The sequence below is a fragment of the Suillus paluster genome (assembly GCF_016628075.1).
Source record: "Suillus paluster strain FC165 chromosome Unknown EDB91scaffold_178, whole genome shotgun sequence".
NCBI lineage: Eukaryota > Fungi > Basidiomycota > Agaricomycetes > Boletales > Suillaceae > Suillus > Suillus paluster.
In genome coordinates, this window is record NW_024537738.1 from 6,623 (window position 1) to 34,064 (window position 27,442).

At 47.8% G+C, this 27,442-nt stretch overlaps 6 protein-coding genes across 6 annotated transcripts; 4 read left to right on the top strand and 2 right to left on the bottom strand.

Annotated features, from left to right (window-relative positions):
* Positions 1–632: 632 nt before the first annotated feature.
* EDB91DRAFT_1021654 (uncharacterized protein) lies at positions 633–1,298 on the bottom strand (the record flags this gene model as incomplete). The annotated part of the gene is made up of 2 exons (XM_041312570.1): positions 633–868; positions 965–1,298. Coding segments are annotated over 2 exons (570 nt in total), but the record flags the coding sequence as incomplete, so codon positions are not given.
* A 689-nt stretch (positions 1,299–1,987) lies between these two features.
* Positions 1,988–2,578, top strand: EDB91DRAFT_1004607 (uncharacterized protein; the record flags this gene model as incomplete). The annotated part of the gene is made up of 3 exons (XM_041312291.1): positions 1,988–2,133; positions 2,185–2,244; positions 2,293–2,578. Coding segments are annotated over 3 exons (492 nt in total), but the record flags the coding sequence as incomplete, so codon positions are not given.
* A 2,105-nt stretch (positions 2,579–4,683) lies between these two features.
* On the top strand, positions 4,684–7,356 carry EDB91DRAFT_1088239 (uncharacterized protein; the record flags this gene model as incomplete). The annotated part of the gene is made up of 4 exons (XM_041316387.1): positions 4,684–5,173; positions 5,224–6,562; positions 6,884–7,158; positions 7,208–7,356. 4 exons carry the CDS (start codon positions 4,684–4,686, stop codon positions 7,354–7,356), a joined length of 2,253 nt encoding a protein of 750 aa, XP_041169530.1.
* A 4,723-nt stretch (positions 7,357–12,079) lies between these two features.
* On the top strand, positions 12,080–12,916 carry EDB91DRAFT_1088240 (uncharacterized protein; the record flags this gene model as incomplete). The annotated part of the gene is made up of 2 exons (XM_041316388.1): positions 12,080–12,533; positions 12,564–12,916. 2 exons carry the CDS (start codon positions 12,080–12,082, stop codon positions 12,914–12,916), a joined length of 807 nt encoding a protein of 268 aa, XP_041169531.1.
* Positions 12,917–18,359: 5,443 nt separating this feature from the next.
* On the bottom strand, positions 18,360–19,175 carry EDB91DRAFT_1064040 (uncharacterized protein; the record flags this gene model as incomplete). The annotated part of the gene is made up of 1 exon (XM_041314658.1): positions 18,360–19,175. One exon carries the CDS (start codon positions 19,173–19,175, stop codon positions 18,360–18,362), a length of 816 nt encoding a protein of 271 aa, XP_041169532.1.
* Positions 19,176–26,273: 7,098 nt separating this feature from the next.
* On the top strand, positions 26,274–27,005 carry EDB91DRAFT_1175112 (uncharacterized protein). Its single transcript, XM_041320353.1, has 4 exons — positions 26,274–26,366; positions 26,458–26,503; positions 26,609–26,683; positions 26,741–27,005. Exons 2-4 carry the CDS (start codon positions 26,492–26,494, stop codon positions 26,882–26,884), a joined length of 231 nt encoding a protein of 76 aa, XP_041169533.1. The 5' UTR covers positions 26,274–26,366; positions 26,458–26,491; the 3' UTR covers positions 26,885–27,005.
* The last annotated feature ends 437 nt before the right edge of the window (positions 27,006–27,442 follow it).

Sequence of the window (27,442 nt, forward strand, 5' to 3'; positions counted from 1 at the left end):
AGCACTGACAGTATGTACTGTCGTGCTCATCGAGTTCATTGTTCCTATCTTCGGAGCACAACGGTATGTACTGTCGTGTCTCCTATTCCATTACCACCCACCACCTCGCCAACTCCATCCTTTTTCGCGGAATGATCAAGCCATCAACTCCAGGTCATCCGCCTTCGCTTACTGCAATCCTTTAGATCACGCTGGCCCGTTAGTCAGGTAAGCCCATTTGTTGACAGATCCAACCATTAATCAACCAACATGTCCAGCCATCAACACACGTCATCCCCTCCACCGTACATACAGTGGAGTGGGCAATGGCTAACTCGCTCTCGCAACGATCCAGCCAGCCGTCAACACGCGTCATCCCCTCCACCGTACATACAGTGGAGGGGGAATTGACTTATCTTCCGTTCCCTGCGGTTCACTTACACCGTCTATTCAACACGCTACTATGCTACACCAACTTTCATCCATCGGAACATCTCATCTGACACATTCAACCTTTCTACCTGACCTCCAGTAAGACCATCAAACCATCTGCCGTTGTATAGGGCCTTGGGTAATCCAGTGACCGGGTTCCGTACAGTCGTCGAATTTCCCGATGCGCGTATCCTCTTCATTGGTTTGGAACCCTGGGGCGCGAAAATTTCATCATCCAAGACTCTCTGATTATTGATGATATTCAGTTCTCGCTCTATCCCGCGATGCCATGCCATGTTCTTGACCCGGAGCACACATTCGACGTCGTTTTCGATATCACTTTCTTCTGAACTCATACCCCCGTCTCCCAGCGTCTTGACTAGTTTTTGAAGCCACTGCCAAGCTGGTAGGTCGTCGTCCTCGCCATCTTTCTTCAGCTCAATAACTTGCTCCAGGACTTTTGCTCTGCGGAGATATTTCTATAGACGCATTAGTATCCGAAGAGCCTTGAGATCATGCTGCGGACATACATTTCGCCAACGAGTTGTTTAACGAACCGACTTCAGATTTTCACCTCTTTTTGCAATCAACCTCTCCTCCACTTCTTCCGCAGTCTCCAAGCAGCCCTTTGCTGTAACCTTTGGTTGGGCTGCTCTCCAGACCATCCGCATCCGCTTGTAGCGATCTTCGAGTATTGCCTTATAATAGGCATCCGACCTCCGGAACGGCCACTCCTCTTCTACACTCCTCTTTTTCAATTCTTCAAGGAGAATATCGAGAATTTTCGCATTCCAGGGGGTGTTAAATCCGTTTTTGAGATCAAAGGCCAGATTCTGGGTGTTGGGGCCTGGGCCATCTTCATACTCGTACGAGTACACATCTTCACGATCCACCGGCTGGTGCACAATAAAATCTGCGTCTTGAGATATACTGAAGGTATCTTTGAGGAGACGCCGGATTTCACCCTACTTCATGCTTAGCATCAGCATATACGTCAAAAATTCAACTCTCACAAGAAGGAAGTCTCTTTCGTGGCTCAAATCTGCGGCCCTTTCTATCCTAATTTCATCATCCTGCTTCTTTTTCCTTCGAGGACTACGCTTCGTGGATGTCAAAATATCCTTATCGACAAGGATGCGTCTGAGTGCCGCCTCTATGCCTTTGGAGATCGCGTTTTCCATCGCAGACATAGGGTAGACGTCGTCAGGCTGAAATCGCTGTGGCTCTTGCTCAATTGTCGATGATCGTTCTCGATGCGTTTCCATAGGCTCGTCAGCGTCCTGCTATGACGTGAGTTTAAAACGAGTTCCGACCGCTTAGTACTTACCTCTACTACAGATACCAGACGCATCTTGCGTGTTGTTCCACGTGCCTTCCTGATCTTTTTAATCGTCTCGAGGCACGGAGTCTTGAGCTGTGGTTTCTGGGGCGTGTGGGGTGGCTGTTGAGCGTTCCTTTGGGTGGGGTCTGTGCCGATTTCCGTGGCCGCATGCTGTTGCCTACCGTGTCTTGCAAAGCGCTGCTCCATGTTAGCGAGCTCGTTCTCTTTTTCTACCCTCATTTTTTCGGAACTAGAGACAAAATGGTTCAGGTTCTGACGCTCAATACAAGCTCGCAGCTCCAGCCCGTCTTCGCAGTGCGACTTGAAAATACGGTGCCCAAGTCGGTAGCGTTCACAGATAACCGGAGCATCTATGTGTTCGGGCTCTATGATGGCAACTTGTCAGTCCTTCCACTGCATACTTTCATTGCCTGATGCTGAGAGCCGAACAGCATGAAACTGAAGGATGAAGATGGCGACATAGTGCAAGAAATTAGCTGCAAATCAGTGATGTGAGAAACTACCGCTCTTGACCTGGGCGCGTTACTGACATTATATAGTGGTCATGCTGCGGTGTACTCCAAGCGGGGGGTGTTCGTTGTTGATAATGCAACAGACGGGTTTACATTATATCGCCTTGAAGGTGATGGTGAGTTTGTTCGAACGTTTGCAACTGGTTTGCCAAGCATATCGGTCCCGAAGCAAGTGGCATTCGGGGAAGACGGCAAGGTAGTTGTGGGAGGAAGTGACCATGGGCTAGTATATATATTTGATCGGAAGACAGGGGAGACACTTCAAACCCTCCACCACGCGGACACTGGCCTTGTGCAAACAATATCCGTAAGTATTAAGACTAGTCAGAAAAAAATGTCACTGACCTGGTTTAGGCACGCGATCTCAATGGCCGCTGCACAATTGCCAGCACTTTGCCCGTGCTAGGGCGCGGGAAAACTACAATCAAGATATGGGCGTATGACTACGCAGTGCCGAAGGTATCCAAGGCGCCCTCAGGGGATTACTGGTCCCTGTCGCACATACTGGTTATGTTGACACGACTACTGGCACTGCTATCTATGAGCGTCTTCCTGCTGATAAATTATAGAGACAGCTTTTTGGTAAGTGGGCCAGTTGGTCAGCAGGGATCTAACTGACGCACCTTCAGGATAGCGCACTGAACCGTGTACATGGGTACATGACTTCGGCAACAATGATTAATGTGGCTGATGACTTTTCACAGCGTGTCCAAGCTGCCATGATATTTGACGAGTATGTAGATATCCAGAAGGACGATAAGGAAGGGCCGACCAAAGGATACGTCAAAAATGACATTATGATGCTCCGGGAATTAGCGGCAAAGATCATGGAGCTAGCTCAAGAAGCGGACGGAGCGATCGACAAAGATGACCATAGGGGCAAGTGCGATACTGATTACCTGCGAGCAGCGAAAGGAGATGAAGAGACGAAGGACCTATCTCTCGTCCAGTACATGTAGCACGCTAGTTGAACATAGACATAGGTTTTGCATTATGCCCTCCACCGCATTGGTAGATGGACTGAGTCAATTCCACCTCCACTGTATGTACGGTGGAGGGGATGACAGATGTTAACGGCTGGATCGTTTAACGGTTGGTCAATGGGGTTGGATTTTAACAAACGACTTGGTTACCTGACGTAGAAGACAGGGCCAACGTGATCCAAGGGGTCGCAATAAGCGAAAGCGAGTTGGATGACGTGTGTTGACGGCTGGACTTGTTGGTTGATTAATGGGATAGGAGACACGACAGTACATACTGTTGTGCTCCGAAGATAGGAACAATGAACTCGATGAGCACGACAGTACATACTGTCGTGCTTCGAGGATGGGGACAATGAGCAGCTCGAAAGTACAAAGGATGAACTCGATGAGCACGACAGTACATACTGTCGTGCTCCGAGGATGGGGACGATGAGCAGAGTACAAAGTTCAAACTGTCAAGCAGTCAATGTCAATGTTATGTAACAATTTCCTAATATGGGTGTTTGTGATTGTTGGGCGCTTTCGTCGCCAAAGTTCTAAGTCCCTCATCTTTATGGAACTTGGTACTAATAACTATTACTAGGTTCGACGGTTTGTACTGTTGAGCTCCCATTCTCCTTGTCGAAAACGACCCTTCCTCACCTTCTTCCAGGGCATGACTGTATGTACAGTCATGCCCTGCATTAACTCCTCTTTTATCGTCTCGTCGCAGCAACCTTTCATGACCTTCTCCAGGGCATGACTGTATGTACGGTCGTGCCCAGTATTCTCTACTTTCATCCCCACCGCCAATGTCCTAACTCTAAGTCGACATCCGTCGCTTCCTGGTTTGACGTCCGTGGCAGCCCTATTCTCACTCGTCATGCCGCCCGGCGTTCTCTGGCTCCATCACCATCGTCAACATCCCAAATCCAAGGTTAACTCAAGTTCTTTACTTCACATCTCAAGCCACATAGTTAAAATTCTGTTGTTAATTTTAATTTTTAATTTTCTCCACTCATCCCAAGTCACAGTGGCATTGTTTTGTTTGCCTCCACTTGTCTCAATCCACACAGGCCACAGACCGCCACAGACCACACCCCATATTGTTGAAACTCCGCTACGTCTATATTAGATGCACCAAACCTTCTCCCATTTCGTTACCTTCTTCCTCATCTAACGTAACGGTTTGTACTGTTGCGGTAGTCTTGACTGCGATATTCTTAACGTCTCTGACCTAACGTAACGGTTTGTACTGTTGCGGTAGTAGTCTTGACTGTGATACTCTGCGTCTGCGATATTCTCAACGACTGCACTGCGATATTCTCAACGACTGCACTGTGATATTCTCAACGACTGCGATATACTCAACATCTCTGATCTTGACCTAACGTAACGGTTTGTACTGTTGCAGTAGTAGTCTTGACTGTGATACTCTTTGCGTCTCCTTGCATCCATGAGTAACAATCTCCGTGTCATCATCCGTGATGGGCAGGTTTATACCTCTCTCACCGCACACTCCCTTCCCGACGTCATACCTCACGAGCCTCCTTGGGATCCTCGCGAAGACTACGATAGTTCTCCTGACGATAGTAATACACCACTCACCACTCACTGGGTGTACGGAACTCGTCCGTGGTTTCCCCTGGTACCTTTGAATCCTAGCTTCGATGGGCCAATCTTTGGATGCCTCAACCACTCCAGGTTTTCCCTCCTTACAGAGGTAGATACATCGGGAAGGCACATTCTCCACCGCGATATTCGGGCAAAATGGGTCGAGTTAGAGCAGAAACTGCTCTGGTGCCAGGAACGTTTGGGTGCTGGATTATTGATTCCATGGGGGACTAAACTTCCACGCCCTCCGACTTCCTATGGGTACCAACGGTGGCATACAGACGCTAACCTTGCTAAAAAGGTTGCAATAAGGTCGCGCGATGCATTTCTATGTAAGTCAACCAGTTTATTCATCGTTCGTGATTGCCTGATGGATTTCCAGTAATTGCCGCCACCTGCTCGTGGTACATCATGACACGTCGATACCAAGGTGCCAATCAGTGGACGGCTATCTTAACGAGTAACCCCCAACATCCCATACCCGCTGAATGGGTTCTTGAGTTGTCACGCTCATTCGTTGGAGATCTGACGACAAACGTGCCATGTACGGGAGCCTTGATCTCTTCCATTCACTGTCCTTGGCAAGTTCAATTGCCCATGTTTGAGAAATTCTTGCTTCCGATTTGGGTCCGCGTTTCTGGGGATACTTCTGCCGCCGTTGATTTTACCTTGCGTCATTATATCCCGTCTCCGGCAGCTATCACCCATGCGACCGAGGAAGTCCAACGCAAGGAGACGCCTGACACTTGGGGTCAGCTGGACGAAAGTGCGTGGGGTCAACCGGACGATAGTGTGTGGGGTCGACCAGAGGACAACACTCAGAGTGTCCTTAACTGGGACGATAGTGCCCTTGGATGGGGTGAGAACAGTGGGGCACAGCCCGTGTCTGATGTTCCCAAGGCACATGCGGACTCTCTGTTCCCGGTCTCCCAACCCCACTCTAGACAGAAGCGAGGAGAAGACTTCAAGGCATTCTTTGCGCGGCGCTGTCAGGAGAACAAGAGGAAAGAGGAGACGGAGACGCCAGCTCAACGGCAGTCGCGTCAGAGCCGTGAGCGGGCAGCCATGAACCACGGCATTCCTGGCAAATCCAGCACAGTTGTGGTGTTTGAATGGCAACCTAATGACAAGTTTGGCGGCTTTCGTCAACGCATCCGTCTCACAAAGGCTGAGATACCAATGACTTGGATGTCATATAGCAAGTCTACCAGGGTATACGACTCGTTCCGTAATGAGTGGGATTTGTGCGATGCATTGGATCTTACCAGCATTCCCGATGGCGATTGGGTTGAAGATGATTTCCCGCCTGCGTCTGCTCCTTCTGAACCTACCCCTGCTCCCCCTGCCCCTGCCCCACCCTTGTCCAGTTTCTTGAAAGACATCGAAGCCTACTTCGGTCATTATGAGGTTGCACCCTCAACGCAGTACACTCGTAGTGTTGAGCGATTTGTCTCCATTTTGCACTTTCATCTCGGATATCGCCTTGCAGCATCCACCACTACACCCCGAGGCAGATCGACTACATTCGATGATTGGACTCGCAAGACACAGTGGACTCACTTAACCAGACTCGTCGGCAACAACCCCACGGATATCACGTCAATTCCAGACGCACAGAAGCATGTCATCACATGTTTTATAGGTTACCTCGTCACGCTCCCTCAATCTCAGTTGTCAGACATCCCGCCCGATCTCTGGGATCTAGGACCTGACTCGTCCCTGTCAGTCTCGAATGCACACATTTGAGTTTCCTATGTGCAACAACCCAAGCAGCGGCTCTACATCATCGAGTCACTGTCGTCAAATCTGGTGCCCTGGAAACTGGCGGTTCCCGATGCTATCACGGCTGTGATGTGCCTCCGGCGTGACTGGGGCTCGGATATCACCAAGATCGCGTATAACCTCCTTGAAAAAGGAATTGCTATAAAGACGTTGCAGCCAATCTCAGTTCCACCTGACGCTTGACGCCCACCTATGGAACTCTGTACATACTCGCTCGGACACGTCTTCCCCCCCGAGGATCGCAGACTCGCCCGTTTTAGGCCTGTTTTTGCTGACTACATCGTGTACGAGCAGCACCGTCACGAGTTCATGAACCAGCCTCGCGCAAGAGCGGCACTTCTTCATGGTGGCCTCATATGGCGGCTGGCTTTACATAGTCTTGGGTTCGATGTTCTCCCCTCCGTTCTTGATGGCATTTCGCGGGAAGCGGTACCATTTGGCCTCATGCTGGACATTAATGGCCAGACTTATTTCGATGATGAGCTGTCAGAAGAGGAGGTAGATTTCATGTGCGGGACGTATTATCTGCATACCAGTAAGTTTCTCTTGTTTACATCGACAGAGGCGCTTATGTTTGAATCTAGACGACGGGAATGTTGAAATCGTCTCCTGGTGGCCCAGGCCCCAGGCCTGGGCTGCCTCAGGACTAAACGTGGGGTTCTGGTCCAGTCGATGCGAATTTTGGTTCCAGTCACACCTGGACAACATTCGACGGGGTGTTTCACGCGAGTGACATACATTCACTGATGATGCGAACGGTCCAATGACTGGCTTGAAGTGGAAAGGCTCACTCAAATTCAATGCGGGCACCAACAAAATGATGAAAAATGTCGACACGGCGTCTTGCAGTTTTCTTGCCACCAAAGCAAGTGGTAAGAATAAATTGGTTGTTACTTGTGCGTCTCTAATCTCCTGCTCAGCTTTTACAGAGAATTAGCACTAGGCACTAGCACTAGCCTGTATACAAGTTGAAATGATTTTGTAAGTACATTCATTCACCTCGAGAAATCACCGGTGTCTGACTACTGTCAAACAGGGTTGATTTTCGGTTTCACTCTACTACATTCGTGTACATGTACAATATATAAGCTGTCCACCCCGTCATGCTATCGTTGGTCTGTACCAGTTGAATAAGAGTGTGTTAATGCGTTTTTCTAAGTTCTAGCTCGTCTGGTCCCCTAATATATTTCGCATCTCAAACTCAAGTGGGCGATGACGTTGTAAGTGGGCGATGATTCAGCCGTGAGTGGGCGATTGTCGGGCGATCGGTTTTATCTAGAGATAAAACTTGATGATTTATTTTCACGTTTTATTGTCAGGGGGTACTTTGAATTTTAACGCCCGTCTAAGCGACGGTCTAAACTTCATACATGAGCAGATGTTCAGTCACGTGCTAAAATTGAAGTTTTTTCAAGTCTTAAATGTGAAGTTTCATTTCGAAGTTTATGCCAGCATTAAAGATATATTTATATTTCTTATTGTCATTGACATTCAGACAGTAAGAAAATGTTCGCTGATACTTTATATTTCTCTTGTCGTGAAAGACCTCTTTAACATTTGAAATTTTACATCCGCTAAGACGACAACCTAAATATTAAGTATTATCTTGACATTTCGCATGACATTCAAACCAGTCTTAAATATTCGAATCCCCGATGTGTCTGGAAAGCTGCAGCGACGTAATTTGCTGGTGGGCGTCTAATGAATGTAAACACGGCCCCACGAACCGCTGCAGCTTAGAGCAAGACACCCACCTCAACCCAGTCCACCTCGATTGTACTCAACACATTCACCTCCAGTAAAATGGGGCAGCTCATTTCAGGCACCGCACCCATTCGAGTGTTTCAAGACCATGGAACATGCGCAAATGCAGTCGCAGTTTTCCCCGATGGACAACATATCGCCACCGCCTCGGAATACAATACGCTTCGTCTCTGGGACTTCAATACAGGTGTTCTGCTGAAGAAGATGGAGGGACATTGCGATGGGATCTGTGGGGTATGGACATTGGCCATATCACGAGATGGGCGATTAATAGCAAGCAGTGATGAACACGGAGAGTTCATCGCCTGGCGTGGAGAATCTGGGGAATCCCTCACCGGAATCATCAGCGCCCATGGGGATGTCATCGTCTCGATAGACTTTTCACCAGATGGAACAGTGCTTGCCACTGGTTCATGGGACAAAACAGTCAAGCTGTGGAGCACAACTACGTGGCAGCAGCAAGGAGATCCAATCAACTGTGTTGCAGCTGTTAGCTGTGTTCGCTATTCGCCGGACGGCGAACTTCTTGCTGATTGCAACAGAGAGCAATATCATCGAAATTTATAATACAGCCACCAGGCAATGCATCGCACACTTGAAGGGTCACACAACAATAATGTTTCTTGGACAGTTACGCTACACATCGAGCTTCTCACTCGCCTGGACGCCCGATGGTACTCGCCTTCTCTCAGGAGGAGATAGCAATGATCACACTATACGGGAGTGGGATGTGTCGACTTGGAACCAGATCGATGATCCCTGGATGGGTGCTGTGAGCACTTGGTCCAATGCCATTGCCATTCATCCAGCTGGTAAGCTCGTCGCTTCCGCAACTGGAGACAGTGTCTGCCTCTGGCGGCTCTCTGATCGACAAACCATCACCGTCTTCAAGCACTCTGCTCGTTGCACAGCATTCTCTATGGATGGGAAATACATTCTCAGCGGGGGATATGGTGGCAGGATATCACAGTGGGCAGTACCCAAGGACGCTTTGCCCGAGGCGGAAGACTCTGCTCCTAAGGCACGTGACAAATTTTACCTTTGACTTGTACAGTAATGCAATCCAACCATTTGTTGTGTAGATCTTTGCTATGAAGCCGCCCACTCGCAATGCGTGCATCATGGGGGACTTGGCTACTGCTGAAGAGCTACTCACGCAAGAGATCAATACAGACGCCAATAACTACAGCTCCTATGCCAACCGCTCGTTGATTATGGCGCGCAAAATCGGATGGGACCATGCGCTTCAAGATGCAATTGAGGTGAGATACTCCGACCCACTTAATGTAGGCTAACGTTGATCTTCATATAGTCCATCTGCATAAGGCCCTCTTTGGCGGGCTATATATCCAAGGGCATTGCCCTTTGCGGGAAAAGACATATACAGGACGCCATGAAAGCTTTTGACCTCGCATTCGTATCTGCGAATGGAGATTCGAAGACGATATATTTCCTGTTCTTAATCAAGGCAAGCTTCCATTTTTATTACATACTGGGACACGCTTCATTATGGGTTTACAGGCTATCGTGCTGTTCAACGCAAATAAACATGAAGAGGCAATGTTGCGCATCGAAGAGCTAGCCACCGATTTCCCCGATACGGATCCTCTTACTCGTCGTGTCGTGGAAGTGAGTATTAAGTCTAGGTTCGCGTGCTGACGCTGACGCTGAATTTTTGCGCTTTGCACATCAGGCATATCTACGTGTCCAACTGGGAATCATTGCATTGCGTAACAGGCGTCACCAGGAAGCTGTTGACCACTTCACAACTGCTGTCAATGCGAGCAATTTCTTTTCCAGCTCGCCGATTCATTCCATGTTCGAAGAATTCACCGTGGTACGTTGACATCATCTAACCGACGATCGTTTCCATGCTCAACTGTGCGTTTTTTGCAGCTCTTCGGGTGGGACCTCGAGTCATTGTGGCAAACCGCACACAAGCAGCAGTGTCATGCACTCAATCGGGCGGGTAGACTTGGAGAAGCACTGGAACTGTACCGGAAGTTGATGGACGCAAGCGATGAAGCTACCAAGGCTAGCTTATGGGCTTGGTTCTCTAGTGAGTCTTTTCAGTCCTGTTACCCATCCTATGGTCCTCAACAGCCTTTCGCTCAGCTTTAGCATGAAGGGCGCTAAATGCCATCAATGGACATGCAGCCCTCACTGCAGGTGGTTCCTCGTATATATTGAAACAGAGATCGTCGGTTCTCATTTGTACTTCGACATTACCTTATATTCCCTTAGGCCTTTGTACTCGATATGGTATGCTGGCTCATTATACGAAAACAGACTCATATTCTACATTATTTACACATACAGTCCCTCCCCACCGCTGACTATGAATATTCGCTTGGTGCATGCCCGCCACTGTACTTCACCATTGATTCATCGACTCGGAAATTCGACGTCTGAATATTCGATCGAGAGCCACTGCATCCCCCGCATGCTTCTTCCGTCCACCCCGCTTTCTGCAAACTGCACTGTAAACTGAACAATTTCCTCCATGCACATTTTCAATGATAGTTAATTCACATAGATCTCGATCTCTTCCGATCCTGCAAGAGCACATAGTTGGCATGATACGCTATGCTGATTGACTTACATTAGAAATGGCATATTAAGTTGAACTTGTGTGTTTTGCAGGCTTGTTGCAGGCCAACTTCTCGCCTCATATATCAAGACCGTTGGTCAGCTCAACACTATCATAGATGAGAACATGAACTTCTCTACGGCACTAACTCACTGAAAGACCAGCGCGATCTACCGCCAGTTCACCATGCAAAACTGAGGACATCACACCTGAGAGTGGCGAAGGTGAGAACTAACTTGAGCTACAAATAAAGTAAGGCTGTGATGCCCTGAACAACCCATCACAGTGTCAGATAAAATATGCCTTGGAAGGCGAAAACTTCTGAGTTGCAGAAGTTTGAAACGCGAGCAGCGAGATACATGCAGACCTTTGAACTCCATAGGATGACTGGGGTGATAGTACAGCGAGCTGATGCATCCCGGTTTTGTGAGAAAAGGTGACTGGAGGAACGACGTATGATGGATATCGTGTGCTGGAGTAGCAACTTGGCATGAGAAACAGGATATGATTCATACAGTACTAGTCCTGCAGGATATATGACCGATTCAAAATGAATTGGAGTTAACCCGTGACTGACTTCGCATAAACGCCGATTGATGACACTGACACACCGGCGGTTTGGGAGTTTTTCGCTATGCAAAATTTGTTCCAAAATGTCATTGATCAATTAGGCATTTTCACTATACATTTTGACATGATAATTGGGTTAATTTTATTTACACTAAGCTAATGGGTTGCGTAATAACTAGCGTCATCGCGAGCGATGTGTTCTTGTTTGAGTTTGACTCAAATACCTTCCACTCTCAGTGGGCGTGTTCGGCATTTGATCGTGTTTACCATGGTCAATGCACCTTTCACGTTGTCTACAAGGATTGGGCCAATCCTTTTTCAGGCTCTGTCCCTCCTATGGTGGAGCTATGCTTACTTAGCAGGCGACTCCGTGTTAGATTGAGTTTGCCCTCTTTCTAACCTTTCCCGTCACCTTGCTTGGTGAGCTCAACTATATATTTACCGGAAAGCTCTTTCTAACCTTTCCCGTCGCCTCGCTAGCTAGTTTTTTGATCAATTATTATAACTTTGTTATCATCAGAACAAGTTCTTCATGTCTGACAATGGAGAAAACTCCGAAACTGTTGCTTCATCTGGACCTCCCCAGACCAACTCTGAGCGAACGACTGACCTCTCCTGCGTCGAACAATGCAATGAATTTATTAACCAATATCGACTCGGTCAAAACGGGAAAGCAAATACAGTGCTCACCATCCAAGAAGTCCTTGAAGATTCACCGGCTGTCCAGAGTGGACAAAACCTCGATGATGCCCTCAATATCTATATCGGAATGCTCAACGAGATTGACTTCTCAAAGCGAGTTGCCGCAAATCGAGGAGAGCATCAATTTGGGGAAGGAATGCAAGAAGAGGAAGTTGAGCGAGAGAATAGGGGGCTACCCAGTAATGAAGAGGCCAAAGTTGGAAGCAAGCGGTCAAGGGTTGACTCAGAATCTGAAGAGGATGAGTCACCCTCATCCAGGCAGCGAGCTAAAGTCGTTGACGTCAGTAAGTTCTCCTGGTCGCAAAGGTGATCAGAGGCACTTGCCTCTCTTCCTTCGGATATCAGAGAAACCTACAAACAACTTGAAAATTTTGCTGCCAATCCAAAGAGCGTTGTTACCGACATCCTGTCCACACCAGGGTGTCCCCCATTTCCACCCAGTGAATGGCTTAATGTCGTGCGATGGAAATATGTCGACCTTGGCAAAGTCCTTGACTCTGCCCATACCACTGAGCTCGACCCGAAGCAAATGCACGTCATTGATGACGAGATTGAGCTCGCCCTTCGGGTCTCAAAGTCCTCAGGTGGAATCAAGACATCATCTGACCACAACATCGCGTTCTCCATGTATATCGAAGCCATTGCCTTTGTCTTCCCGCAACAATGAGATGAATTCACCCAATATCACACCTACCTCAGCAGACTCTTTCATGCCATGGATGTTCGGTTGCATTCCCATGTCATCGAATTCGATCAATCCATCCGAAATCAAGTGGCCATGCAAAGAAACCTACGCCTCACTGATTATTCCCAATTCAAACATCTCCGAACCACCTTCCTCACCTCTTTTGGTGTTGGTTCCAATTCCGCCTCATCCTCATCTGGTTCCTGGGGAAGAACAAATCGGAGAGACGGAAATAGCGGAAGGGATGATCCCTGTCATAAATGGAATAGAGGAACCTGCCAAAAATCGGATAGCGAGTGCCAATTTTCCCATCGCTGTGACTGGAGGGGATGTAGGGGTGCTCACCGAAAGTCGGAGTGTCCAAATAAAGGAACCCCTAAATGAGGGTATCGCTCATGGTCAGTGTTTTCGATGAAAAGGAGTCTGGGGACCAGGAATGTCGGCTTACAGCTGGACTGCTCTCTGGACAGAGACCGCAGCTCCACTGCCTCGTCCTCCGGCATGCGAATTTTTGAATCAGAGCACAATGAATACCATTCAATCTAATCCTTCCTTATTCAAAATCTCTATGCTTATCAAAATCGATGTTTTTGAATCGCTGTTAGCTGATCATCCGAACCCTGATTTTGTCCGCTCTGTCTGTACTGGTCTACGCGAGGGTTTTTGGCCCTTTGCCAACACTCATTCTGAAGAATGGCCTCTTATTTTTGATAACTCAGATTGACCTCCCAAGACTGAAGCTGAAAAGGAGTTTTTACGCACTCAGATTGAGAAAGAGGTTGAGGTCGGTCGCTACTCTCAAGCATTCGGTCCAGATCTGCTTCCTGGTATGTATAGTATGCCCATCCATGCTGTACCAAAGCCAGGAACGAATAAGCATCGGCTGGTTACCGATCATAGTGCTGGGAAGTACGCGCTTAACTCAATGATATTGCATGACAACATTGCTGGCGTAACTCTTGACAATGTCCATGACTTGGCTAATGGGCTCCGTACCTTCTGGCATTCATGTCCTCACGCTATGCTAAATCTTTGGAAGGCGGATGTATCTGAAGCTTATCAGCATATGCCTATGCATCCGTTATGGCAGATCAAGCAAATCATTAGTTTTCAAGGTCATCGGTATGTTGACAGAAGAAACGTCTTTGGAGGAAGAGCCTCTCAAAGAATCTACCATGCCTTCATGTCCCTTGTCATTTGGATCATGATCTTTAAAATTCTCATCCATTTCCTTTACATCTACGTCAACGACTCTTTCTCATTCGAGGACAAACGCAGTCTGGAGTTTTACGCGCCTTACAAAAAGCTTCTACCATGCAACATGGTCAAGCTACTTCACTTATGGGATGCCATAGGTGTGCCGCATGAGGAGAGGAAGCAGATCTTTGGACTGGAGCTACCCATTATTGGATTCGATGTCGACCCAAATTTAATGCGGGCACGTATGTCCGATACCTCACGCTCACAGCTTATTCAAGAGCTAGAGGATTTCGCGCAAAAGGGTTCTCGCAGGTCATTACGAGACTTTCAGCGGTTAGCTGGATGGCTCAACTGGGCGCTCAACGTCTATCCTCTTCTTCGGCCTGGTCTTTCAGCCCTCTATGCTAAGACGGCTGGAAAACTTGCATCAAGAGCCCTGATTTGGGTTAACAGAGACGTGGTTAGAGAGCTCTACTGGGTTATCGGTCACCTACGCTCTGCTGAAGGAGTGTTCTTCTTCAAGTCCATCTCCTGGAATTTTTCGTGCCTTCAGGAGGATGTACTCAAAGTGTATACTGATGTGTCGGGTGATGGGCTTGCGTATTGGTTTCCTGACCTCAATATCGGGTATCAGGCTGTTCTACCTAGTTCGGCACCTACTGGAACCATTTTCTTCTTCAAAGCTCTTGCAGTAACTGCGGCGATTGTTGATAGAATAATACATTGTCGTCCAGGTCAGCGGATTGCAGTCTTCACTGACAATCTGAACACTGTGTCCATGTTCAACTCTCTGGCAGCTCTCCCTCCCTATAACTGGTTACTCATGGTTGCGGTGGATGCTATTCTTGATGCTAGTGTTGACTTCCGGGTTTTCTTTGTGCCTGGTGTTGACAATGTGGTAGTGGATCACTTATCTTGGTGGAGGAATTGTGAAGCTAAACTGGTTTCGCTGGGTCTGTCCATACATCCTTTTACACCCCCTTGGAATGCGCTGGGGGTAGCGCAAAAATGATTCCAGTTTCGGTGAAGGCCAGACAACCTCATCGGGATGTCTGGTCAATTGAATGTCTCATCCATGAGCGTTCGATTCTGTTGGGACTAGCTCTCGACAATACTACTTCCTGTGCCTATTCGTCTCATTTGAACTCATATCTCACTTTCTGTAAACAACACAGTCTGCCGATTGATCCCACACCTGACACATTGTCTTACTTCGTCACCTATATGTCACATCATATTCAGCCTCGTTCAGTCGAAACCTATCTATCCGGCATCATCAGTAACCTGGAACCACATTTCCCTCATGTCTGTCAATCCCACCATTCACATCTCGTCAAACGTACGTTGCAGGGTGTGTTATGTACCCTCGGTCGTCCTATTCTCTGGAAAGAGCCAATTCTGCGGGATGATCTACAGCGAGTTCTCGTTGAGTTGTCACACCCTTTGACTCATGACAATTTGCTGTGGGTAGCTCAGCTTCACTGTGGGTTTTATGGTCTGCTTCGCCTGGGAGAGTTGGTAGTGCCGGATGACACTTCTTCGCGGGATCATGCAAAGATTTCTCTGCGACCTTCGGTCTGCGTCTCCGATAACGACTTCTCCTTCCTTATTCAACGTGACAAGACGGACTCGCGGTATGAAGGAAATTGGGTGGTCATTCAGCGTTTATACGTTGGGTCAGATCCTTTCCCTCTCTTTACGCGATACCTTGCTTCACGTGATTTTCATTTTCCGTTGCACCCTTACCTCTGGTTACGGTGTAATGGGCAGCCGCCCACACGGTCATGGTTTATCCGCAAAATGCGCACGTTCTTTCCAGTGACTGTGTCTGGTCACTCGATGCGGGCGGGAGGTGCTACGTCTCTTGCAGCAGTGGGTGTGTCTCCTGATCGCATTCGTGCTATCGGGCGATGGCAGTCTGACATCTGGGAGCGTTATGTACGCAAAAATGCAACACTTCTACAAGCGTTGTTGTTTCATGGTCGTCCAGTTCACGACCCGCCGTTTGGTTCTGCGTAGTTTATGTGCGTGATCTATGTATTATTATTTATTTATTTCTTTTCTTTTTCAATTCACCCTCCCTATCCCTCCCTTTTTAATAGTCATATAGCATTCATCCTTCAGTTTTTATTTTATGGGGCTCTACTAGGGGCTCTACTACCTTTTGCTACCTTTTGCCGCATCATACTACTAGTCAATAATCTACAGCTGGTCCCTCGCGTATTGAGGGACTGTTTTTTGGCTATACCAGTGTGCGTGCGCCTCCATAAATCGTGCAAGGCCCATTAGTTGGGTTTAATTTTATTTACACTAAGCTAATGGGTCGCGTGATAACTAGCGTCATCGCGAGCGACATGTTCTTGTTTGAGTTTGACTCAAATACCTTCCACTCTCAGTGGGCGTGTTCGGCATTTGATCGTGTTCACCATGGTCAATGCGCCTTTCACGTTGTCTACAAGGATTGGGCCAATCCTTTTTCAGGCTCCGTCCCTCCTATGGTGGAGCTATGCTTACTTAGCAGGCGACTCCATGTTAGATTGAGTTTGCCCTCTTTCTAACCTTTCCCGTCGCCTCGCGTATTGAGGGACCGTTTTTTGGCTATACTGGTGTGCGTGCGCCTCCATAAATCGTGCGAGACCCAATAAAAATAAGAAATTTAGACAAGTGGCAAAATCCTGGGCAAAATTAGGCATTTTATGCACCATTTTGACACTGTAAAAGAAAGTCATTTAACCAACAGCAAGATTTGAAGAAAAATGTTCGATCATTTTGATTTAAATCCAATTGCATGGGGTAAAATCCCTTCCAAACAGGTAAAATGTAATGTGTTTCGACTTACTTCAAATTTTCCTCACATTTCACCCCATGCAGGATTTGAATCAGAATGATCGAACATTTTTCTTCAAATCTTGTTGTTGGTTAAATGACTTTCTTTTACAGTGTCAAAATGGTGCATAAAATGTACAATTTTGCCCAGGATTTTTCCACTCATCTAAATTTCTTATTTTTATCATGTCGAAATGTATAGTGAAAATGCTAAATTCATCAATGACATTTTGAAACAAATCTTGCATAGTGAAAAACTCCCAAACCGCTGGTGTGTGACTATTGTCAATGTAAATTGCAAATCATACCAGTGACAGCTGTAAATACCTCAAAGCAAGCCCTGCAAACGTCAGACCTCCACTAAAACCGTTCCAGGCGACAAAAGCTTGACATGTCATCGGGGCAGCCTAATTGAAGTTCAAGGGAACAGGGCATGACCATTCAGATGAGACATGCATGTCTTATGTATTGCCACACAGATTCCTGCAATGACAGCCTGATTGGTCGGAATGGCTTCAATTCGCTTTCTTGTGAGTGTTTTGAGAGTATGGATGTCATAATCATAGCGGTGTACAACAGTAATAACCATGCAGGAAGAAAGTGTCCTGCCTGAAGGTCACCTACCTAGATCATAACTTGCACATGTATGTGAATGATGGGGAGCTGGATGTCAACACCATTTTCGAATCCATGGACACAATCTTGCAACGCATCGACGGGGTCGCGAAACCTCAAATTGTGCTTGGTCTGACGAGTTCTGGCAAGATCAATGGGTCATCATGGCTAGTTATGTTTGTCCTTCTCTATCGGAGAGGGTGAGATGTAGGAAGAAACTGCTTAAGGCTGCTATGGAGATCATTAGTCTTCTGTAGGAAATACAATGAAGATGGTCGTTCCTTCTTGGGATCATGGCAGATCTAATGTGGCTTAATGGCCTTGTCTTAATGTATCATGGTAAGTCTCCTCATTTATGATGAACTTGTGATTTCGCTGAACCAGGAAGTGGCTTTTGACCCTCTACTACATTAACCACAATCACTATTGGGATGATGGATTGTGTTTCAGTTTGAGCATAAGTAAGGCTTGATAAGGGTGAAATGCAGCCAAGTTCTCATGTACAGTTATGGATGCCTCATTGAACCATGAAAATGAAAACTAACCTCCCGAGCCACAACAACTGCGTGGATTTTTTTCAAAATATTTTTGCCCCATACATAGACCTCTGCTTGAGGTCTTCATACATTTTGAAGAAAAAAAAGTGAGCTGTTCGAGCACGGCATCAGCAACAGTGAGGGGGTGCCTAATTTGCTGAGTATGGCTCAATGAATCAGCCTCAATTAGGTAAGAAAAGCTTATCAATCACTACGTTTCTGATTCGAAACATAGATATGTAACTACATTAATATTCGTCACTGGCGCATGAGCCTATATCATCCAGATCAAAATACTCGCCATCACTTTCACACTCCTCAGATACAATTACCTTTGGCCGTGGTATGGCTGCAATGAGCTTGCCCAAAGTGGGCTTCTTCTCTGTGAGTTTCCGCTTCTCTTCTTTTGTGCGAGCCTTCTCTGACTCCCATATCTTTAACACTTCATGATAGTGTTCTCGCCATGCCTTATTCTCTGCCTTCCTCGCATCCTCAAGCTTTTTCCAATCTGCCAATGCTTCAGTGTGTCTCTTCCACTCTTCGGTCCTCGTCCTCTTCTCAGCTGCACCTCTTGTTTGAGCCTCCTCAAACTGAACAACTCTTTCATAGAACATGTCGCCTGACAACAAGTGTGGTAAGCCATCCCTGAGAATCTTTCCACCATTATTTCCTGCCTGCTTTTTTAACTCCTGATGAGCAAGCTGACTGCGAATTTTAGCACAGTACATCTCATTCAATATATTGGATGCCCAGAGTGCGATAATGTGTTTTTTCAGTGCAGCATTGGCTGCCTCTGCCTCGTGGAGAGCTGCAAGTAGCAAGACTTCGTTCGTGGTTGTTGGATGAATGTTTGTGATGGATGTATGTGATTTCTTGATGGGGGAGATAGTGTGGGCCGTGGCATGCCGCAGGTCAGTTTGCGAGTTCATTGGTGTCGACGAGATGAGTTTTGACAATGATGTTTCAGCGAGTTGTTTGATGATGGTCTCAAGATCCTCCTGAGTACTCAATGATGAGTTTACTGAATGTTCTTCATCTCTGTTGTCACTAAGCTGTGTTGACATCTTTTGAAGGGCATTGGCAAGAATTCTCATGGGCATGGATGGTGCGATTGGAAGATATGATTTAGTTGAGGTTTCTTTACTTGGAGCCAGCATGTTGCTAGGGATGACATCACGATCGAATGGCCAGACGCCAGTCTTGCAGAAAGCTGTGCGAATAAGGTCCAGTGTGAGTGTGCAGAGATGAGCATGGCCATAAATGGTGATAAAGTTGGCCTTTGTGATGCCTTCCCCTTTCTCTCTCTCCCATTTGTCCTGCTCCTCACTCCAGCTCCGTTTTAGGACTGCGAAAACAATGACATCCAAGCCTTGGTATACATGGGTCATGTGAGCCAGATATCACAGGATATGAATATGATTTTTATGGGCATATTGCAGGAATCCCCGTGTATAATGTGAGTTGTGGCCATCCACAATAAGGAGACGGTCACGTCCGTCTGCCTTGGCCTTCATCTGCTTGTCGAACTCTTTGATCCATTCAACCCCAATCTCTCCATCTGTCCACCCCTTTTTCGAGTATCCAAGCCTATCATAATGTACGTGATTTTAGCATTAATAACAAATGATTGAAAATGAACTCACAAAGCATTTGCAGGATTTTCTTGTTTCCATTTTACTTGGTAGGCATTGCCCTTTAGAATGACAGCAGGGGGCTAAGCAGTGCCATCAGCACAGATCGTAACGATGATGGTAATGTTTTCTCGATTCCCTGTACGTTGCTGATACTGAGGCCCAGGCCGTCTCCCTCCAATAACACGTTCGTGCTCGCCAGAATCCAGTAAAATGCCAATTTTGTCAGCTGCATAAATACAGTCTTCGTCGATGTCATACTTCTCAAAGACATCTTCTAGGAGATCAAACCAAGCTTTATTGGTATGCGGGTTGACAGCTTGTCTGTGTTTTGAGTCAAGTGAGCGAGACCATGATGTCTTGAGACTGTCAGCATGCTTCTCAACAAAGCGATTGGTCCATTTAACACCGACTCCTGGAAATGCATCTCCCAGTCGTGCGTGACATATTTCATTAACATGTTCGCGAAGTTGCTTATGGCTGAGTGGAAAACCATGGTCACCAACTTCTTGAACATAAGCAATGACTTGTTTCGTCTCCTCCTCAGTAATCCATGCATTGGCTGCATTTGTCTCGCTCAATGTCTTTCCACCAGCTGCAAGACGGATCAGAGTTGAATAGGATAGCTTGATTAACTTTCCTGTTGCTTCAAAGTTCATCTTTTCGAAATCATGGCAGATTGTCCTTGCCCCATGGTGTCGAATTCCTGGAGCTTTTGTGAGCTCAGCATGGTATGCTTCAACAGTGCGCGACATGAGGTAGTCACAAGCCTCACGGGCTTCTTGCCTCTTTCATGTTACAGATTTGGGTCGTCCAGGCATTGTTGCAAGTTCAAGGTGTGAGGTGAAGGTTTCAACATGTTTGAGCCAAGACGGAGCGGAATTCAGTAGTAATTTACTGGACTGTGGACCCTGGCCTAGTATAGATTCCAACTCGGATCACATACTTCTCATGATTTGCTTGCAACTCTGGCAGAAATGTGTTGGAGTCCGAACGATCTGAACGATCAGAGACGAAGAAGACCGACCGATCCAAGATGGTTGAGGAGGGAGAGTGACAGGTGGTCCGAGCCCAAGCCAAAATGGACATTGTCGAGCAACGCGTTGATGTCAGCTCGAGTCCCCCAATATTTCACTTATTCATTTGATATATTTTTCATTTCTATATAGCTTACTATAAGAATGCCACTGGTAGCACGAGCGCATCTCAGCCTTTTCAAAGAGACTGAGATGTGAGTACATACTCTTCACATATCAATTAGAATGCAGCTAACAAGTCGTTAGTATACTTGTTCATTAGGTACTTAGCTCGTTGCACGAGCCTTTTCAAAGAGACTGAGATTATACTTGTTCATTAGAACGTCCCTGAAGGCCTGCGATATAATTACTCACCACAGGTTATGAGCCCTGTCTCAATCATGGATACATCACTCCCCAGCTCCAACACCACCCCGCTTAATGTCCCGAAGCTTGCCAAAGATGGCTCAAACTGGATAACCTATAAGGAGTGGACATTAACAGCCATTGGTGCTAGAGGTCTGATGCAGTATACTGACGGTCGAGCAAGTGAGCCGAAACCCTTCGTGCTTGACCAGAAGATGAAGGTTATCATGAAGCCGGACGGGATAATGCCTACGCAGGTGGATTACGATGAACTTGATAAATGTACTGACAAATACCACCAGAAAAACTCACTGGTAAAACAGCAGATATTCAGCACGATAACCGATCGGCTGTTACTGTGAGTCCAGAAGCTGAACGACGCGTCGAAGATCTGGGAAGAGATATGTCAGATCCATGAAGGGAAGACAGAGCTCGTCCAGATAGACTTACGTTGTCGGATGCAAGAGATGAAGTGCGATGAGGCAGGAGACGTCAGATCTCACTTCGGAGAGCTCATGAGGCTCCACAAATTGCTTGCAGGCATGGGTGTCGCGATCGCCAACCCAGATTTTCACGCGGTCATCCTGGGTTCCCTCCCCGAGTCTTATAGACCACTCCTGTCGTCCATCACAGCAGCGTCAAAGATCACGAAAACTCCTGTCACACCCAATGAGCTTGTCACCATCATAACTGAAGAGTATGATCACAGACAGCTTACTGAAAGACGCCCCAGCAAGAAGGGAGCTAGCGCAGCTCTCGCCACGAAGGAGGCAAAAGGCAAAGGCCGCACCTCACCATCCTCCACCAACAAGACCAACACCGATGTTATCTGCTTTAACTGCGACCAAAAGGGCCATTACAAGATGGACTGTTGGAGACCTGGAGGGGGCAAGGAAGGGCAAGGCCTGAACCAGCAGAGGAAGAGAGGGGAAAAGCCTCAGAAGCAAGCGGCAAACTCCGCAGCAGAAGCTGAGTCCCAAGATCAGTACGCTTTCGTCACGTCAGACTTAGCGAGTGTAGTGAGAGACCTGGGCTTACCCGTTGAGAAGAGAGGCGCGATCATTGACTCAGGGGCAACATCTCATTTTTGCCCCGATCGCTCAAAATTCGCCAACTTTGTTACCATTCCTCCCCAAGATGTCCATACTGTGGACGGTTCTACTCTCAGCGCAATCAGACGAGGAGATGTTCAGATCGACTTACCCCTTGGTGAGAAGCGCACGACGGTAATGCTGAAGAACGCACTATACACCCCTACCATGGCCTTTACCCTCATTTCCACCAATCACATCACGGCAGGAGGCCTAGCTGTCCTTTTTGAAGGCCACATGTGCAAGATATTGTCAAAGGGGCCCCACGGCACGTCATCGCAGAAATTCCTCAAGTAGAGGGCCTATATAGTGTGGTAGGGAGTCGTCAGAGACACCACACTAATGTCACAACCACGAAGCTCACTGTTAATGAGGCGCATCACATCCTCGGACACGTGTCCCAAACCGCTGTCATAGACGCAGTAAAGAAGGGTTTGATAACGGGCGTCAATATCGACACCACGTCGAAGCCAGAGTTCTGTGATGCCTGCGTTAAAGCGAAGTCAGCTCAAAAGCCCTTCCCAGACGAAGCTATGAGCCGCGCACTTACCTATGGGGAGTTAGTGCATACGGACCTCTGGGGACCAGCGCAGACCACGAGTTTAGGGGGGTGCCTATACTATATAAGCTTTACTGATGACTATAGTCGTCAGACGAAACTTCAATTTCTGAAGCTCAAAAGCGAGGCACTCACCGCGTTCAAGGCCTATGAGGTCTGGCTAGCGCGTCAAACACCTGGCGTTCGCTTAGCGAAAGTCCGTTCGGACCGAGGGGGAGAATATCTGAGCGCCGATTTTGGTGACTACCTGCGTCAGCAAGGTATCGAGCATCAACTCACGGTACACGACTCACCCCAGCAGAACGGAGTGGTGGAGCGCCTTAATTGAACATTAGTAGAGCACGCACGCGCAATGCTCATCACAAAGGACTTACCAAAGTTCCTGTGGGCCGAAGCAGTAAGCTACACGACCTGGTTGAAGAACAGATTTCCCTCCCGTGCGACCCCCGCCACTATGCCTCACGAACTCATTCATAATATCAAGCCAAGCCTGGCCCAAGTGCACGAATTCGGGACGAGGGTCTATGTCCATCTCCTGGAGGTGGGTAAGTTGGAGGCACAGGCAGAGGAGGCTCTCTTCGTCAGAGTGGACATAGAAAGCAAGGGGTATAGGGTTTACTGGCTGACGAAATATCACGTTTCCATGGAGCACAACATCACTTTCGCACCCATGGAGGTAATGGTACCTGGGGATGTCATGGACGAGGGGGAGCCAAGTGGTTCCACCACCGCAAATGACCCACCCAACAACCCCGGCAATGCAGAAGGCGTCCAGACCATCCCTCAGGCACCCTCTACACCACCCAGACCAACCGCCAAGCAAATCACCCCGCCAGCGCCACGCGTCACGCGAAACAGACCTCTTCCTGGGTACTATGCAAGACTGCAGGAAGGAGAGACAGCGTCAGTCACAATCGAATCCTTACTAGAAGCGTCAGAGTTGGACTTACTGGATGAGGAGTCCCATATCCACCTTGCCTTAGCAGCTGCCGAGCCAGAACCAACCTTGCAGCAAGCCCTGAATGGCCCTGACAGAGTTGAGTGGCAGGAAGCTGTAGACTACGAAATCAGTCAGCTCGAGAAGCTAGGGACGTGGGAGATAGTAGACGCACCTCGCGGCGCAAACCTGATACCCTGTCACTTCGTCTTGGCCACCAAATGCGGTCCTGATGGTGAAAAACTCAAACTCTGGGCCTGTCTCATCGCAAACGGTCAGAGGCAACAGTACGGAGTTGATTACTTCGACACGTTCGCGCCCACCGCCAACATGAGCACCATTCGAACGGTTCTGACGATGGCCGCGCAGAGAGACTGGGAGATACATCAAGTCAACATCAAAAGTGCGTACCTCTATGCCAGTATCCAGGAGGAGATATATATGAGGGCGCCACCGGGTTATCTGAAGGATGGGCAGCAAGGAAAGGTGTTAAGGTTGCTGAGAAGCTTACCTGGGCTGAAGCAAGCGGGCTTTGAGTGGGCAGAGGAGTTAGCAGGCGTTTTCGCGAAGCTGGGCTTCACGTGATCGAAGGTCGACCAGGCGGTCTACTTCAAATGCGGCAAGCAAGAACATGTCGTCATCACTGTATCAGTCGATGATATGGCCATCACCACCAACCATATCTCCCACATCAAACACTTTAAAGCGCAGCTGCTTGAATTTTTCGAGATATCGGATCTAGGGGAGCTTAACTGGTTGTTAGGACTCAAGGTAACGAGAGACCGTGAAGCACGTACCTTGACTCTATCCCAGAGAGCCTACGTCGACACGATAGTCAAGTGGTTTTACCTAGGGGATGCAAAGAACGCATTAACACCAATGGAGCCAGGTGCGATCCTATCTATTGATCAGTCCCCCTGGTACAGCAGCGCAGCTAGACGCGATGTGCAACATACCGTATCAACGAGCAATCGGATCCCTCATGTACACAGCCACCAGCACGCGACCTGACATGGCATTTGCCATTGCTACCCTGTCGCAGTTTATGCGCAACCCTGGTAGGACTCACTGGGAAGCCACCAAGCGCGCGTTGCGTTACCTGAAGGGTACCGCGGATTTCGAACTTACCCTTGGATCAACAGACAGAGGTATTGAGGCGTTCGTCAATGCCAACTGGGCATCGCAACCCCACAGACACTCAATGTCTGGATATATTGTTATGTTGAACGGCGGCCCCGTTGCATGGAGTGTGCAGAAGCAGCCGCTCATTGCACTGTCCACTGCAGAGGCTGAGTACATCGCCCTGACTAGCATTGCGAGAGAAGTACTTTACCTTCAGTACCTCATTGGAGAGCTTTATGAACCAACCCCACTCCCTACCCCCATCTTTTGCGACAATCAAGCAGCAATAGCGCTTGCGTCAAATGGGAAATTCCAATCCCGAACCAAGCACATCGACTTATGGTATCACTTCATCCGTTCCCACATTAAGAACGAGACTTTCCGACTCTTCTACTACCCGACCAACCATAACGTCACCGACGCATTCACCAAGGCCCTGCCTCGCCCGCACCTGCAAAAGTTACGTGGACAAATGTCCCTGGCTTGCACTCGAGGGGGAGTGTTGGAGTCCAAATGATCAGAACAATCAGAGACGAAGAAGACCGACCGATCCGAGATGGTTGAGGAGGGAGAGTGACAGGTGGTCCGAGCCCAAGCCAAAATGGACATTGTCGAGCAACGCGTTGATGTCAGCTCGAGTCCCCCAATATTTCACTTATTCATTTGATATATTTTTCATTTCTATATAGCTTACTATAAGAATGCCACTGGTAGCACGAGCGCATCTCAGCCTTTTCAAAGAGACTGAGATGTGAGTACATACTCTTCACGTATCAATTAGAATGCAGCTAACAAGTCGTTAGTATACTTGTTCATTAGGTACTTAGCTCGTTGCACGAGCCTTTTCAAAGAGACTGAGATTATACTTGTTCATTAGAACGTCCCCGAAGGCCCGTGATATAATTACTCACCACAAAATGCACCTATTTCTATGAATTCAAATGGGCTGGATACCTGAGATGTTCTTCAATGTATTCCGTTTGATTTTGAAGGCTTTGGGCTCCACAGAGTTGTACATGGCAAAGCAGAAATTTCAATTGGGTCAAATTTAGGTTTGTCACAAATGGTAATCACACAATTTCGTCATCACTTCTCAATCAATTTCAGTCGTGTTTTTTGAGAGTCCAAGAGACATGTATTTAGCAGGGAACTGAGGTGTGTTGAATGTGTAAAAGTATGTAGTTGTGGTGTGATGCAGAAAATGATTCATAGAGCCGTCCTGTGTCATTGACCCATCCTTGACTGTACGTTGGACTTCTAACCTTTGGAGATCGTCACTCGCAAGTTGACAACGACCAAAGCCATGAAGCTCTGAGTCATCATCGAGATGCTCAACAAACACTACCTCTCCCAATAGACATTCACACCGAAATGCGTCATCTGTTGCACCAAGTCGCATTTCACATATCGCATCCCTAGCGGGCTCACAGGCCAATTGCATGGCAGCAGTGTCACGTTTACTGGAGAAGAAGTTCCAGACTGTTCCTTTGCCGGAACGTGGCTCTCTTCCTGAAACGCATACAGTGTCTTCGATGCAGCTGGACGCGCACATCATGTAAGTTACACCACTTAGGAAGTCCTCCACTGTAATCAGCAAACAACACGTTAAATTTTAACCTGCAAGGTGCATATCGTGGATTGGGCGAGCGTAGGATGAGATGATACGCTACGTGGGGCATATGCGGTGCTTCATTCTGTGATTCGGCCAAACGAAGTTCGCATGCCTTCTGTGTTGTAGCTCAAATACGAGACTAATTGATGAGCCGGGTTGATAGGGTACTACCATCCATGCACATGAACGGTATAACGATGTTGTGCAGCTGTACGATGCCCTGAAACATTCATTACCTGTGCGTCTAGCCCTCGTTTTACTTGGATAGCGACTTAGTATTAACTCACACCGGCAGAAGCATCAACGCCATTTCATCCCTCCCTCCAAAAAGTCACCCTTCTCGCACGACCAGCTTTACTCGATCGGCGCCAGAGGCAACTGCAGTATTGGCTCGGCGCGGTCCTCCTGCACCCTGAGATTGGTGCATGTCGGACTGTAAGGTGGTGGGGTATGGATCAGGCAAGGATTAGGCGTCTGATCATGCGTGATGTTTGGTCCATGGTCAGTGCCATGAGGTGAGCTGCCACGTTGCGAATCATATTTTTTTCTTTATTGCACTTATTCCGGAAACTACTGAGCTATTTACCACTTATGATGTATTCATGAGACTAAGCGCGTTCCGTTCATCTGCGCTCATCTTTGTCGCGCACAGATCTACCATCAGCAACCGAGCCAACATACAGATGTATTGTAACTTGTGTGTTTTGCAGGCCAACTTCTCGCGTGATTGGGCGTTGATAACTTCAACATTACCATGGATGAGAATATGAACTTCTCAAAGACACCAGGCCGGATTTGAACTAGCACAACGCGCCCGGGCGCAAAAGATTGTGCCTGCCTGCGTTGCTCAACACCTGCAACGATAGCTGGTTATGTCATTAGGAGAGCTCGTTGAGTGATCTGGAAAGCTGCAGCGACGTAATTTGGTGGTGGGCGTCTAATGAATGTAAACACGGCCCCACGAACCGCTGCAGCTTAGAGCAAGACACCCACCCTT